General features: G+C 47.3%; 1 protein-coding gene across 1 annotated transcript; it reads left to right on the top strand.

Annotated features, from left to right (window-relative positions):
* The first annotated feature begins 808 nt into the window (after nucleotides 1-808).
* TP53RK (TP53 regulating kinase) lies at nucleotides 809-5,486 on the top strand. Its single transcript, XM_004062307.5, has 2 exons — nucleotides 809-1,959; nucleotides 3,882-5,486. Exons 1-2 carry the CDS (start codon nucleotides 1,677-1,679, stop codon nucleotides 4,358-4,360), a joined length of 762 nt encoding a protein of 253 aa, XP_004062355.2. The 5' UTR covers nucleotides 809-1,676; the 3' UTR covers nucleotides 4,361-5,486.
* Nucleotides 5,487-16,395: the final 10,909 nt, after the last annotated feature.

Genomic DNA, 16,395 nt, shown 5'->3' with positions numbered 1-16,395 from the left:
CTTTAAAAAGAATGGAATGCTGTCATTTACAGCAACATGGATGGAACAGGAGGATATTGTGTTAAATGAAATAAGCCAGGCACAGAAAGACAAATATCCCATGATCTCACTTATATGAGGAAGGTAAGAAAAGTTGAACTCATGCAAGCAGAGTAGAATGGTGGTTACCAGGCGGTGGGGTAGGGGGAGGGAGATAGGGAGGATTTTGAGAAGTTGGTCAAAGGATACAAAATTTCAGTTAGATAGGAGGAAACATTCATGAAATCTATTGCACGACATGGTGACTATAGATAATAACAATGGGTTGTATTCTTGAAAAATGCTAAGATAATAGATTTTAAGTGTCCTCACCCCCGAAATGATCAGTATGTTAGGTAACGTTAACTAGCTGGATTTAGCCATTCCACAATGTATACATATTTCAAAACATGTTACTTACGATAAACACGTACAATTTTTACTTTTCCTTATGTACGTCATCATCTGGCTATTCATTTTTATCTTTTATACTATCTTTTATAATAAACTGGCAATAGTAAGTAACGTGTTTTCCTGAAAAACAACAAACTGGAAACAACTGTTTAGCAACAAGAAACTGCCTGACCAGGTAGAAGGACGTGGTAGCTCTGTATGTATTGATATGGAATATAGTCTGAGATAAATTGTTTAGGAAAATGAAAAGCAAGTTGCCAAAGAACCCACAGTATGATGTCATTTATGTTGGAAAAAACGCCACAACGATGTGTGAGTGTGCACACTGAATAAAAGAAAATTCTGGAAAGAAACTAACGGCCAGCAGTGTCACAAGGGGGATAGGTAGTTTATTTATTTATGTGTGTTTGTGCCAAGTTCCGTATTGTAAGAATTTGCTACAGCCTGTGTTATTAGCTTTATAATGAAACAGGTAGAAACTGAAAAAGTTTAATTATTCCCAATTCAGTTTAGATTCTGTCTCCGGAAGACTTTCCTGGGTTCCCCAGCCCCCACGCCCCACCCCATCTTAACTACCCCCTCTGCCATCTCTGAGTCTCAATTTTCTTTTCTGAAAGGATTTTCATCATTTAACCTTATTTCTTCTGAATGCACTAAATGGTAGTTATCCTAGCACTTCAGAGGTTGTCGGAAACATGGTTCATTGTCTGACCCTTCCGACTCTGACTTGTATGAGTACATTTTGGAGGGAATGTAGGAATCAGGGGAAGAGGAGTTCCAAAAAGAGACTACTAGAGGGTGCAGCTGTCCAGGAAGAGACTTCTGAAGAGAGCAAAGCGCGTCCGACGTTTTTCTCGAGAGGCGCCGAAGTTTTCCGGAAAGAGACGACCAGCTGAGAGGTGGGCCCCCAAAGCCGGCTGCGAGAGTCACCGAAGATTTCCGGAGAGCCAAGGAGTCGGGAAGAGCCGCTTACTGAGAGTTGCCGAACGTGTACGGAGATAGCCGAAGAGCTGGAAGGCGGGGCCACAAGAGCCCTTCCAGCAGGGAACCTAAGGCTTCAGAGAGCCGAAAAGTTGGGAGGCGGAACCACTTACAGGCCGGAAGTGTCCGGGGTGGACGCATTCGGGTAGCCGAAGAAGTCCCAGGATTGCCGAAGAAGTCCCAGGATTTCCGAAGCGAGCCGAAGCATCGCGACAGTTTTCAGAGACAGCTGATCGGTCGGAGCTGTTGCGCCGAGCACAGTCATGGCGGCGGCTAGAGCTACTACGCCGGACGATGGCGAGGAGCCCGCCCCGGAGGCTGAGGCTCTGGCCGCAGCCCGGGAGCGGAGCAGCCGCTTCTTGAGCGGCCTGGAGCTGGTGAAGCAGGGTGCCGAGGCGCGCGTGTTCCGTGGCCGCTTCCAGGGCCGCGCGGCGGTGATCAAGCACCGCTTCCCCAAGGGCTACCGGCACCCGGCGCTGGAGGCGCGGCTTGGCCGACGGCGGACGGTGCAGGAGGCCCGGGCGCTCCTCCGCTGCCGCCGCGCTGGTAAGGTGGGCCGGGATCCCGGCGTGGGCGGCTCCGAGGCTCTGGGGACTGGGCGGGTGAGGGACTCCCCTGCGCTCCGAAGCTCCATTTGCCTCAGTTTCTCCTTCTGTGCCTTCTGCCGTGGCCGGCCTTTCGGAAATGTTATTCTTTCATCCCTTTCTTCATTCGTTAAGTCTTAAGAAACCACGTGGCCATGCAGCGTCAAGCTTTTGTCCTGAGGCCGTTCTGCCTGGTTCAAATCTGGGCTCTGTCATTATTGCTCAACGTTGAACATGTTTAACTTCCCTGAGCCTTGGTTTCCCCATTTGACTCGTTTCAATTTTCGATCATTATCTTTCCATTTATTAGTTTTAAGAAACATGTAATGACAAGTACTTGCCCCACTGGAGCCAGGCTCCCTGGGTTGAAATACTGACTCTGCTGCTTATGTAGCCTTTCAACAAGTTATTTAGCCTCTCAGCCTCGGTTTTCTCACCTGTAAAATGGGAGACATAGTAGCAGTATCCATGTCATAGGGATGTTGTGACCATTAGAGGAGGTGTGTGTGTCACGTATTATGTTCAAATGTGTGCCTGGCACATAGTGCCCAACAAATGTTGGATTTCATTAAATTGCCTATTTTTTCATTAAACATCATTGTGCGCCAGCGCCATAAACTTTGTCCTCAGATGAGAAAGTGAGACTCAGAGAGAAGTAACTTGCCCAAGGTTACACGGTTACTAAGTGGCCGGTCCAGGCCCTCAGCTCCTTATGCCTCTGACTCAGAAGCCCTGGCTTTTTACTTTTACGCTTCTTGCCTTTCTTTTATCAGTATTTTTTAGGTACCTGTGGGTACCAGGACATTGTTAAGTGCTGGGAGATCTGGGTGGGGGATATTCAGTAGCCAACAAGCAGACACATTGCTGCCTTTCAGAGACTTAAGATTTCATGAAGTTATTTGTGTATTCATATTTCTGTTTTCAGCCTCATGATCTGTTTCGTTAAGCAGAGATTGTATTATAGCTGGCTTGTTTATTGCTGTATCCCCATTGATAACATCTCTCAGTTTCTAGAAAACTATACTGAGCCTGGTTGACTTTCAGTAAAGATTCATTGAGTTTATTGGAGCTATTGTTCCTTGTATAGTAGCAGAAACTGAGGCTTAGAGAAGTTAATGTAATTTTAAGATTAGATTAGACAACTAATAAGAAAAGGAGCTGGGATTTGAACCCTGTCCTCTCTGACTACGAAGATGAACCTCGAAGCCAGCACACTGCTTGGCCTCCTGTTTGTGTCCTCATCAGTAGAAACTGCTCTGACTGGGCTGTGCCTTGCTCTTTGTTTTTGTTTTTTGAGACAGTGTCTCACTTTGTCACCCAGGCTGGAGTGGTGCAGTGGCACAATCTCAGCTCACTGCAACTTCCGCTCCCTGAGTTCAAGCTATTCTCCTGCCTCAGCCTCCCGAGTAGCTGGGACTACAGGTGTGAGCCACCACACCTGGCTAATTTTTGTATTTTTAGTAGAGATGGGGGTTTCACCCTGTTGGCCAGGCTGGTCTCGAACTTCTGACCTCAAGTGATCCGCCCACCTCCACCTCCCAAAGTGCTGGGATTACAGGCATGAGCCACCACACCCGGCCTTTGTTTTGTTTGTTTTTTAGAGAGTTAGTGTGACAAATGAAGTCCAGTGAGAAAGGGTGGTTTGGAAGGGAGGAGGAAGCTATGGCCTCCTCAGTTTAGCTGTGGGGTGTTCCCAGGCATAGTCCTGCAGTGGGCATGAGCAGGGAAATATTCCAGATGAGTTCAGTTGTACCATTTCCTGTAGCATTCCTCAGTAGTCCTGAAATAAGTAGATATAGATGGAAAAACTGGCTTAATCTTTGAAAATGAAGTTTACCCGTTAAAAAAAATCCAACCCAATAACCACTTATGTCTTGATTTCAGGAATATCTGCTCCAGTTGTCTTTTTTGTGGACTATGCTTCCAACTGCTTATATATGGAAGAAATTGAAGGCTCAGTGACTGTTCGAGATTATATTCAGTCCACTATGGAGACTGAAAAAACTCCCCAGGGTCTCTCCAACTTAGCCAAGACAATTGGGCAGGTTTTGGCTCGAATGCACGATGAAGACCTCATTCATGGTGATCTCACCACCTCCAACATGCTCCTGAAACCCCCCCTGGAACAGCTGAACATTGTGCTCATAGACTTTGGGCTGAGTTTCATTTCAGCACTTCCAGAGGATAAGGGAGTAGACCTCTATGTCCTGGAGAAGGCCTTCCTCAGTACCCATCCCAACACTGAAACTGTGTTTGAAGCCTTTCTGAAGAGCTACTCCACCTCCTCCAAAAAGGCCAGGCCAGTGCTAAAAAAATTAGATGAAGTGCGCCTGAGAGGAAGAAAGAGGTCCATGGTTGGGTAGAAGAATGTGTATGACAACCACACACAGTGAAGCTCTTTTTTCAAAGTAAATGTGAAGAAATGCTACAAGTATGAGATGAGATCTAAGTAAAGGTGTTAAGATATTTTTAAGTGGTATGTGATCGTGTCATTATCATCTGCACTTCACTCAAGAGCTTACTATGTGTCTAAGTCATGTTCTAGGCAGAATTGGGTATTTAAAGTAAATTGAGGACAGGCTTCTCCCAGATTGTGACATGTATATCTCAGATACATGGGTGTGGCATTGAACCACATAATGAGAACATTATTCTCTTTTTAGTCCTTGTGAGACAAGGATGAAGTCTCAGTTGCTGATACTCGCTGAGCTTACTGGCCCTCTAACCCAGTGTTTTTTTGTTGTTGTTGTTGTGTACATGTTATATTTATTTTGAAACCAGTTTAATGGGATACAACCAGCATTTTAAAAAATGAAATAGAATACAGCATAGAAAATATCAGTGTATTGTTTTATGAAACTTTCACATGTATATATAGACCAAGGATATGTGCTGAGTTTTGATGTCAAATATATTTCTCTTTCAGGGTCATGATCAAAAAATGAAAAGTCTGCTTAACTCCAATTTCTCTTTTAAAAAAGCAGACTTACAGCTTTCAGGCAACTGAAATTCATGTTAACATTGTTTTTATTTTTATTGCTTTGTATTTTTGTGGTTACCTTCTAAGACAAGTGATTGATATAAAGTTCCTTTTAAGTTTATACCGGTAAACAAACTGAGTTGATTTCTATCACAGGCAGTAAGTAGGTAGAGCAAAAATGGTGAAGTGACTTGTGAAGACTGAAGTTTGATGAAGTCTGGTTTAAGGCACAGGTAAACTGAGTGTGGATGCAAAAGTACCAGGAGCTAGCTTTTAACCTTGCCCAGCCTCAGTTTCTTTTCTTAGAAGAAGCTGTGTTTGGGTGGGAAGGGAAGAGAGGGATAAGAAAATACCTTTCTTCCTTGTAAACTCCAATCAACAAACGTATTTTGAGTGCCTTTTGTGTTCCTTGGCACCCTGTTGGGTATTGGGTACAATGGTGAGCCAGACAGACACAGCGCCTGTCCTTTTGTAAGAATATTTATTTTTATAAAAAAGTACAAAGTATACAGTGGGATGTTTTGATATACATTATGAAATGATTGCTACAGCTGAGTTAATTAACACCCATCACCTCACATAGTTACTGTCTTGTTTCTTAATATGGACATTTGCAGCTATGAATTTCCCTCTGCACACTGTCGTCATCACACACTCTCAGTTTTGGCATTTTGTGTTTTTGTTTTCATTCATCTCAAAGTATTTTCTAATTTCCCTTGTGATTTCTTCTTTGACCCCTTGATTGTTTAGAAATCTGTTAATTTCCACACATTTGTAAATGTTCCTATTTTTCTTTTGTTATTGCTAGCTTCATTCCATTGTGTTCAGAGATGATACAGTCAGTGCCTGTTCTTATGAAGCAAACATTCTATAATAGTAGGACCAGTACCCTGTCTGTTTCATCCACCACAGTCAGCATGCCCCAAGTGCCCAGCATGGGGTGGATGGCCAGGAATGAGTGAAAACTTCCCTTCCTGGGTAGTTGTGACTAGTAGAGAGGAAAAATAATATAATTGCCTGCTTACTGCATGCCAGGCATTGGGCTGGGAATTTTTATATTGGATCTAAAATAACTCTTAAGTTAGGCATTATCCCCATTTTATAGATGGAGAAACTGGCCCCAAAAGGTGGGAACTTGTCCAAGACGTCACAGGTAGCAAGAGGTACTTTTACCTGGCTCCAAATCTGTGTTCTTTCCACTGACAAATGAGATATGGGATATGGTGCATCTTTACAGTACTATAATAAGTATTGGCATATAACATTATTTTCAAGGAACTCCAAGGGCCACAGGAGCTGACAGGTTTTTCAATTAATATTCCCAACATGAATGAGATGCCTCATTCCTCAGTTTCCTCACGTGTACTATAAGGCTAGTACCTGCTTTGTTGGGGTATGGTTGGCTCGTGTGCATTAAGTCAACAAATCCCTAGTTGATAGGGTTTGGCTGTGTCCCCATCCAAATCTCATCTTGAATTGGTTCTGTAATCCCCAGGTGACATGGGAGGGACCCGGTGGGAGGTAATTTAATCATAGGGGCGGCTACCTCCATGCTGTTCTCGTGATAGCGAGTGAGTTCTCATGATAGCGAGTGAGTTCTCACGAGATCTGATGGTTTTATAAGGGGCTTTTCCCTCTTTTGTTCGGCACTTCCTGCTGCCACGTGAAGAAGGATGTATTTGTTTCCCCATCTGCCATGATTATAAGTTTTCTGAGGCATCCCCAGCCATGCTGAACTGAGTTACTAAACTTTTCCTTTATAAATTACCCGGTCTCGGGTATGTCTTTATTAGCAGTGTGAGAACGGACTCACTATGTGCTGGGCACTGGAGATCTAATAGAGGGGAACATGAAGCTTACTTTCCTGGGGAACATAAGACAGTTTCAGACAGTGATGAGTGAAGATGTGAAGGAAAACCAGAAACACAGGAGGTGAAGAGAGTATATCCCAGGCAGGTTGTGGCGTGCGAAGTTGGCGAAGAAGAAACATCCCGGACAGCAAGGCTGGTGTGGCCGGCATTAGTGAGCAAGGGGGATGAGCAGAACAGGAGATGGCAGAGGCGGGGCCAGATCCTGCAGGGCCCTGTTACAAGGTTGGGTTTTGTTCTTAATGGGACTCAGGGTTTTTAACAGGGTGATACCTGATTGTTTTGAAAGGGTTGCATTGGTTGCTGGCAGAAAACCATAGAGGGCAAGAGTGGAAGCAAGAAACCTGGAAGTGAAAAGGCGACCGAAACCAGCTGGTCGAGTAAAAACAGTAGCCAGGGTGGAAGCTGTGGCGAGCATGCTCCAACTGCTTGGCACAGGACCTGGCAGCCACTGAGGCAGGGAACGCGGTGGAGAAGCAGGCTTGTCTGGGGTAACACCCGAGGTTCGTTGTCTCATGGTCACGGAGATCAAGGACAGGGACCCACAAAGAGTGAGGTGAAGAGCAGAAATTTAATAGCTGAAAGAAAGAGAATAGCGCTCTGCTACAAGAGGGGTCCTGGAAAAATGGGTTGCTGGATCTGCGATGAAATGCAAGGGAGTTTTATAGATGAGCTGGTGAGGAGGTGCTGTCTGATCTACATAGGGTGTGAAAAACTGGTTGGACCCAGGTGTGCCATTGGCATAGGGTATGAATCTCTGGGCACCCCCACCCCAGTCTTTTATTATGCAGGCGAGTTCTCTGCCTGAGCTGTGCCATGTTGCCCATTTCTTTATTATTGTACACGTGGTAAAAGAAAAGGGAAGATGGAGCCTCGTGTTAGACATGCCTGGCCCCCAGTTAGCCCTTCTCTGTTGGCACAGCTACCAGCATTCCCCCGTGCAAGCTTCCAGCTTCCTTATGTATGTTTGCAGCTGGATTTTTCAGGCTGCTCTTTGTTAGAAAAGAAATGATTTCTGGGGCTGCTTTTTTGTTAGAAGGGAAATTCCTTCGAGGACTCTTTTGCCCTCAATATCTGCCTAAATAATTTCTACCTCCGGTATCAGTGGCCAGTAGCAGTGGGGGTAGTCGCAGCTGTCAGGAAGCGGTAATGATCTTTGCAAGTATCAAGAGGGAGAGTGGCAGATATTGGAGACTGGAGAAACGTCACAAATGCCCCCAGGAGGAGAATCGTCCATCTGCACACTTAGCCCTTGGCCCACAGTGGGAAATAAAGGGTTAACAAATGTTCCTAGGTGAACAGTGGATTCCTTCCCTAGTTCCTCTCACAAAGGGCTAAGGAACCCTCTGCACTTTCAGATCCCTTGACGTCCACCAGGGAGCTGCAGGTGCTTTGCAGTGCTGAGCCAACAGCACTAGCAGTTTTGTGTGAATCCCCAGCTAAACCCAACCAGATGGGGATTATAATCTCCATTTTATGGTGGAGGAAACACTGGGCAATAGGAAATATCATGTCCTGGGGTCACAATAAGTGACAGAGCTGGGATTCAGACCCATGCTTTTAACAACGGCAGCTGACTTTATATTATAGAGTTATGTTGTTTCCATGCATTGACCCATTTTACAGAAGAAGCAAATGAGACACAGAGAAATTGAGTCCTGCCCCAGGCCACTCAGTAAATGGCAGAACCAGGGAAATGTGATATGACCCGAGATGGGACCAAAACTTGACACAGGCCCACATTCCTGGAACATTTAAAAGTGCTTTTGTGGCCAGTCCATGGGGCCAAGAGAGGTAGTTCCAGAGTAGAGTTGCTTTAAAGCTGGCATAGTGAGTGCTCCAAACAAGCTGTGTTCTTGTTGTTGGATGAGCTGAGCTGACCACGCCCACACCACGTGCTACCTCAGGGGTTGGGAACATCTACATTAGCGAAGGCATGCAGGGCATAATCTCTGATTTAACTGCAAGAATCCACCATATTCCTGACCCTGGTTCCAATAAAACTTTATTTACAAATCAGACAGCCTGTGGGCGATAGTTTGCCAATTTGATTTTTAAAACCATCTCATTAAGATATTTGTTGGATTATTGAGTTTTTGGGTGCCTCCTTAAATTTGTGCCTCACTTGCTTCACCCTAGTCCTAACCCAGCTGTCACTGACTACCAGAGCCCTGATGGAGGAGCCCATGTTCTTACAAGGGTCTGCACCTGCTGTGGTTTGAATGTGTTCCCCGTATTTCATGTGTTGGAAACTGAATGCCCAACTTAGCAGTATTGAAAGATGGGGTCTTTAAGAGGTGATTGGATCCTGAGGCCTCTGCCCTCATGAATTGATTAATCCACGTGTGGACTAATAGATTAATGGGTTATTATGAGAGCAGGACTGGTGGCTTTATAAGAGGAAGAGAGACCTGAGCTAGGACGCCCAGCCCCCTTGTCACATGATGCCATGTGCCACCTCAGGTCTCTGTAGAGTCCCCACCTTCAAGAAGGCTGTGCCCCCACCAGATGTGCCCCCTCGACCTTGTATTCCTCCATAACAGTAAGAAATAAACTCCTTTTCTTTATAAATTACCCAGTTTTAAGTATTCTGTTAAAAGCAATAGAAAACAAATGAATGCAGCCTGAACCTTTTGGGGAACTAGGAGTCTTCCCTTGCGTCCTTTAATTCTAGGCACCGCAATTTCAATGGACTGTGCACTTTTCTGCCACCAGGGGTCGTAAGTTACTTTCATTCTTGGTGCGAACAGGTAAAGAAACCTCCCTTCACTTTCTCTCTTCTCTTCCTCCTCTTTCCTTCCCCTCTTTCTTCCTCCCTTTCTTTTCTCCCCTTCTCCTTCCTCTACTTCCATCTTTTCTTCCCAAGTCCCTGCCTCCTTTCCTCCCCTCTCTCCCTCCCTCCTTTCCTTGAACGTGTTCATTTATTCACTCAACGCCACCTTAGCTGAGCACCTATATGTGGCAGGCCCTGTGCTAATTATGCACCATGTAATGAGGGAGACGGACGTGAGGATGTCTAGTTCCTTCCAGTCTTAATGTTTTCATCCATTCTCTCTTCACTCACTCCTTCACTGGGTACTTAGTGAGCACATGGGCTGCGTCTGGCTCTTCTGAAGAAGCTGCAGGGATGACAAGGTCCAGCCGCAGCCTGGGAGGCCCTTGTCCTGGCCCCTTCCGTTCTTCCTTACTCAGCAGCCCAGGGGACCCTTTTAAAGCCAGAACATGCCACTTCTCTATTCACAAATGTGCTGGCTTCCCAGCCCATGTCTCCTTGTTTACCAGGTGCATGGCCTAGGATCCCCTCCTTGTACCTCTCTGAGCCTCAGTGTCCTCATCTGTAAAATGGACTCACAGCGATGCTGCATGGTGGAGTTGCTGTGAGTATTGTCACTGGTCAGGATCCCCAGGAAGCAGACTCAGATACGGTTGAGCTGCCCTTGGGATCAACATCCACAGCATGGAGGACACAGGAGATGGCAGAGGACACAGGAGAGGGCAGAGGACACAGGAGCGGGCAGAGGGAGAACTGGAGCTGAGACCCAGCAGCAGCTTCAGTCAATCCTGCGGGAGCTCTGCAGTTGAAATGGCTCTTCAGAGATGTCACACGATGGCCTGAGATGGCCAGGACTTTGCAATCTCACATTATGCAGTCGTTGGGGGGGTCACCCCTGGAAGGGACACGAGCTCTGGCAAGGCCACTCTCTGCCTACTGTGAGGTGATCCCTGGAGGAGCTGACCACAGGAGCTGACTGCTGACCACTCTCCCTGCCTCTGGGGCAATAGGTCCTTCCTTAAGGGATCTGGGTCGCACATCCATGTCCACCACAAGCATCCATATAAGGAGGTGCGCGGAGCACTTGGAGCACTACCACAGTGCATGGCACATGGTGACAATGAGCAATATCATTATCATGATGTCATTTAAGTGGCTACTATTTTTAGAGAACAGCAAACAGGTGATTATAATACAGCTCCATTTGTTCCCCTTATAAGCTAAGGGTAGACAAGATGCACTTTCCCACCTTGCCAGGCTGCCATTCCAAAGCTTCTGAATCAAAGGTCTGAGACTGGCCTGAGAACCTGCATTGCTAACAACTTCCCAGGTGATGCTGAGGCTGCTGTTCTGAAAACTCCTACCTGAAGGAAAATCAAGTATGTCATCAGAAAAATAGGAAATGGATGCTGAGAGGGCAAGAAACAAAATACCATCTGCCATACCCATTTTACAGATGGGGGAGTAGAGGCTCAGAGGTGCTAAGCAACTTTCCCAGAGTCATCAGCCTGTAAATGGTAGAAATTGTGCCAGGCATTATTGCCTACCAAAAGTCACCCTCTTTTTTTTTTTTTTTTTTTTTTTTGAGCCAGAGTCTCACTCTGTCACTCAGGCTGGAGTGTAGTAGTGTGATCTCGGCTCATCGCAACCTCCACCTCCCAGGTTCAAGCAATTCTCCCACCTCAGCCTCCCCAGTAGCTGGGATTACAGGTGCTCACCACCACGCCCGGCTAATTTTTGAATTTTTAGTGGAGACGGGGATAGCACCATATTGGCCAAGCTGGTCTCGAAGTCCCGACCTCAAATGATCCACCTGCCTTGGCCTCCCAAAATGCTGGGATTACAGGCATGAGCCCATCCCCCACCGCCTTTTTTTTTTTTTTGAGACGGAGTCTCGCTCTGTCGCCCAGGCTAGAGTGCAGTGGCGTGATCTTGGCTCACTGCAAGCTTCACCTCCTGGGTTCACGCCATTCTCCTGCCTCAGCCTTTCAAGTAGCTGGGATTACAGGCGCCCGCCACCACGCCCGGTGAATTTTTGTATTTTTTAGTAGAGACGGGGTTTCACCGTGTTAGCCAGGATGGTCTCAATTTTTGTATTTGTTAGTAGAGACAGGATTTCGACATGTTGGCCAGGCTAGTCTCGAACTCCTGACCTCAAGTGATCTGCCTGCCTCGGCCTCCCAAAGTGCTGGGATTATAGGCATGAGCCATGGCACCCGGCCTACCCTTCTTATTCCTTTAGGACAGAATCCCAATTAGTCCAGATATTTTTAGGCGAAGATAGCTTCATCTCAGGAAAGGTCAGATTGGTTCCTGATTAGGAATGGGCATGTGTATTAGGCCTTTTGCATTGCTGTAAAGAAACACCTGAGGCTGGGTAATTTATAGGGAAAAGAGGCTTAATTGGCTTACGGTTCTGCAGGCTGTACAAGCATGGCTCCAGCATCTGCTTCTGGTGACGGCCTCAGGAAGCTTCCGATCATGGTGGAAGGCAAAGGGGGAGCAGGCACTGTCGCGTGGTGAAAGCAGGAACAAGAGAGAGAAGGGGAGGAGCCAGTCTCCTTTAAACAACCGGCTGTCTTGTGAACTAACAGAGCCAGGGCTCACTCAGAGATTACCACAGAGATGGCACCAAGCCATTCACGAGGGATCTGCCCCATGATCCAGTACCTCCCACCAGCCCCACCTCCTACACTGGAGGTCACATTTCAACCTGAGATTTGGAGGGGGCAAACCTCCAAACCGTATCAGCATGTGACCCTTTTCTGGCCAATAAGATACAGGAGCAAATCTGGGAAGATTGCTTCTGTGGAAGATTTTGCTTCTCCTAGAAGGTGAGGAGATGTAAGAATTCTCTCCCTGCTCTGACACCAGCACATCCCCATCAACAATGTCTGCTTTTCAATGCAATGGCAATAACCGGAGGTTCAGCAGCCTTCTGGAGGCCATGAGGCCACCCCTGATGGTAAAGAGTCAATGAGAGGAAGATGATGAGGTAGAGGGATGGGCAGAGTGTGAGTCTGTTCTTAGTGACCTCAGACCTCACTTTCTGGACTTATATGCACAGGTAAACGTCTCCAAAGCTGAAGCTACCGTAAATCAGATTTTCCATCACTTGAAGCCAAAAGCATTCCTAACCAACACAGATAGAGACCCCAGGCCCCCAAAGCCATACTTGTTCATAGCATCTTGCTGCCTTTTACCGTCAGGTTGGAGCCTCTCTAGATCAAAGTGAAGGAGACAGACTAACTCCAGCCCCTTCTTACCAAGGCCTGGGAGGTGAGAACCCGGCACTGAGACCTAGCCTACTCAAGGCCTGGCCAAAGTCTGCCACCAACTCCCTCTGTGAGTTTGGGGAAAATTCTAGACTTCCCTGGGCCTCAGTTTCTCCACCTGTAAAGTGGAAGATTTGATCTAGGTCCAGTGGGTGGCTGTAACTGTAGGCAGTTTTCTTGGGTTCACATAATGTTTGCTTTTTAGTTGCCAGTGTTAAACAATTTCATATGCCAATGTTAAACAATTTCAAACATACATATGGATGGTTTCATATGTAAAAATCTAGACATCTGGCTTCTCTGGAAACATCGTCAGGAGATCTTGCCACACGGGACCCTGTTCTAACACCTCTTCTTTTAGAGGGGCCTGTGCTTTCCAATTTGCCCCAGTCTCCACTGCTCCCTATTGCTCTTTGGCTCTGAGTCACTGTTTGTCATCATGCTGGTCCCGTTGTTCTTACAGAGGTAAGAGGAGAGTGAGATATGTCTTACTCCTCTTGTTACTTGTCCCTGAGAGCATTGAATTTGCAACCTTTAGATAAGATGGCATGTATCTTCCCCAGGGCCTCACAGGCATCCCAAAACTCAACAAGTCCCAAAATAAACCCCTGGTTTCACCCATAGTCTCTGCCCCCATCACAAGCTTCCCATCTTAGTAAATGGCAGCCCCAGGAATCCAGAACTTCAGCCCAAACCTGGGGGCTCTCTTTGACTCCTGTCTTTCACCAGCTCCCCTCGCCCCCATTCGATCCAGCAAAAGATCCTGCCAGCTTTACTTTCAAAATATAATTAAAAGGTTGGGAGAGTGGCTGCCCTTGGGGGAGGGGCAGTGATTTGGAGGGGGCTTCTGGGGACTTCTAGGGGGATGGACAAGTTCTATTTCTTGAGCTTGATGCTGGTTATGTGGGTGGATTGGGTTTGTAAAACTTCATGAAACTGCAGGCATGTTTATATGTGTACTTTTCAGTATTTATGTTGTACTTCAGTAAAAAGCTGTGAGGCCAGGCGGTGGCTTGTGCTTGTAATGCCAGCACTTTGGGAGGCCGAGGTGGGCGGATCACCTGAGGTCAGGAGTTCAAGTCCAGTCTGGCCAACATGGCGAAACCCTGTCTCTACTAAAAACACAAAAATTAGCTGGGCATGATGGTGGGCGCCTGTAATCCCAGCTACTTGGGAGGCTGAGACAGGAGAATCGCTTGAACCCAGGAGATGGGGGTTGCAGTGAGCCGAGATCGCCACTGCACTCCAGCCTGGACAGGGTGAGACTCTGTCTCAAAAAAAAAAAAGAAGCTGATGAATTTGGAACTACTCTCTGTTCCCCATCCTGGCCACCCTGGCGTAGGCCATGTGATCTTTTGCCTGAACCCCTGCAGTTGCCTCTGATGGTTCTCCCCACTTCTGCCCTCATCCCCACTGTTTCCACGCAGCCCAGGAATTCTATTAAATCTCAGTTCAGATCTGCCAGGCAAGGTGGTGCATGCCTGTAGTCCCAGCGACTGGGGAGGCTGAGGCGGGAAGGATCTCCTGGGCCCAGGAGTTCAAGGCTGCAGTGAGCTGTGATTGCACCACTGCACTCCAGCCTGGATGACACAGTTTAGTTTTAGTTAAAAACAAAATTAAACAAACTAAAAAAAAAAAAAAAGAAAAGAAAAAAAGGGGCCGGGCGCAGTGGCTCGTGCCTGTAATCCTAACACTTTGGGAGGCTGAGGCGGGCGGATTGCCTGAGCTCAGAAGTTCGAGACCAGCCTGAACAACACGGTGAAACCTTGTCTCTACTGAAAAAAAAAAGAAAAAAAAATTAGCTGGGTGTGGCAGCATGCGCCTGTAGTCCCAGCTACTCGGGAGGCTGAGGCAGGAGAATTGCTTGAACCTGGGAGGCAGAGGTTGCAGTGAGATGAGATTGCGCCACTGCACTCTAGCCTGAGTGACAGAGTGAGACTCCATCTCCTAAAAACAAAAAAGAAAAGAAAAGAAAAAAAGGAAAACCACTCCACTTCCCCCCGCCAACCCCAGCACTCCCCATTCTGACCCCTCTGCTGTTCCTCTCCCCACTATTCCCCTGGGTCAGCCACACTGGGCTCCTTGCTGTTCTTCCAACATGCCAGCCTTGCGCACATCTCAGGGCCTTCATAGCAGCTGTTCCCTTTCCCTGAAACACTTTTCCCACTGATCGCCACATGGCTGCCTCCCTCATTTCCTTCAGGTCTCCACCAAATGCCACTTTGTCTGGGAAGCCCCCACAGCACCCTCATCCCAGCCCCATCGACTGCCCAGCTTCGTTCCTGTCAAGCGCATCATGGCCCCCCACAGCCTCTGTATTCACTTGCTCATTTGTTTGCTGTCTGTGGCCCCCTCTAGAACTGGGGCTCTGGGCAGGGAGCTCTGTTTGGTTCACTGCTCTAGCCCTAGTTTCTACCATGGTGCCTGGGATTTAGTAGGTGCTCCTTAGGTATTTTGAATTGAATTGAATTCTCTCTTCCAAACCTAGCCTGCCTGTTGGAAAGAAAATCAAGGATCCATGTGAGCCTTCCTCTGATTCCTCCCACTCCTCCAAACACACACACACACACACACACACACACACACACACGCGCGCACGCGCGCACGCACTCCCCACCTACCCACTGTCTCCCCTGCTGGAGGCAAAACAGAGTATAGTCCTGGCCTGAGGTTTGGAACAAAAAACAGAACACTGGGGGTCTGCTGCCGATCAAAGGCCTCTCCGTGTTTGTAAACCTTGACGCTCTGCCTGGGATGGAGGAGGCCAGGGGATGGCCCAGAACCCAGGGTTAGTCAACGATCCACGATCCACGCCAGGAAGGCCCAGGCCTGCCCCCTTCCCCATAGTGAGGAAAGGCCCCACAAGGCCAAACTGTTTGACTTCCCCCTCCAGGGGAAAGAAGGGGGAACTAATCCCCACTCCAGTCTGAGGGCTCTCTGCTGGGACCTGCATCAAAGCCAATATTGTTCTTGGAGCTGCAGAGACCTCAAACAAAATGTCACACTGAGAGATGTTGACGGGGTATGGGGGTCAGGGTGCGGAGGTGGAGGGGAGGGGAACCGAAAGTCCCTTCTGTGGAGGGAAGAATGGAATTTGGTGCCAAGATTCCCCTCATACTCTCTCCCACTGCCTACCTTATTTTTCTTCATAGCACTAAGTTCCACGTGACATGCTGTATATTTCACACATGTATCTTATCACAGAGCTACTAAAATGAAAACTCTGTGAGAGCAAAACTGGTGTTTGATTTGATCACTGTTGTATCCCCAGCACCCAGAATGATGCCTGGTATACAATAGGTGCTCAATTAATCCTTGCTGAATGAACAATAGTCATGATTTTGACTGATATTCCTAACAGTAAGACCCAATGATGTAGAGCGTGTTTCATCCTTCGATATTTATTGCTCCTCTCCATGTTCCAGGCACTGGGAGTGTGGCAGGGGGCAATTGGGACTCCCTTGTTCCCCTGGAGTTTAACCTAGTGGTAAACACTTTCAGA

The sequence above is a fragment of the Gorilla gorilla genome, chromosome 21 (genome assembly GCF_029281585.2).
Source record: "Gorilla gorilla gorilla isolate KB3781 chromosome 21, NHGRI_mGorGor1-v2.1_pri, whole genome shotgun sequence".
NCBI classification, from domain to species: Eukaryota; Metazoa; Chordata; class Mammalia; order Primates; family Hominidae; genus Gorilla; species Gorilla gorilla.
This window is presented reverse-complemented; position numbering and strand designations above follow the sequence as displayed.

Excerpts from the sequence above, each read along its gene's own strand:
- TP53RK (XM_004062307.5), top strand. The coding sequence starts at position 1,677 with ATGGCGGCGGCTAGAGCTACTACGCCGGACGATGGCGAGGAGCCCGCC. Across the intron at positions 1,960-3,881 it reads CCTCCGCTGCCGCCGCGCTG|GAATATCTGCTCCAGTTGTC; the intron begins GTAAGGTGGGCC and ends TCTTGATTTCAG.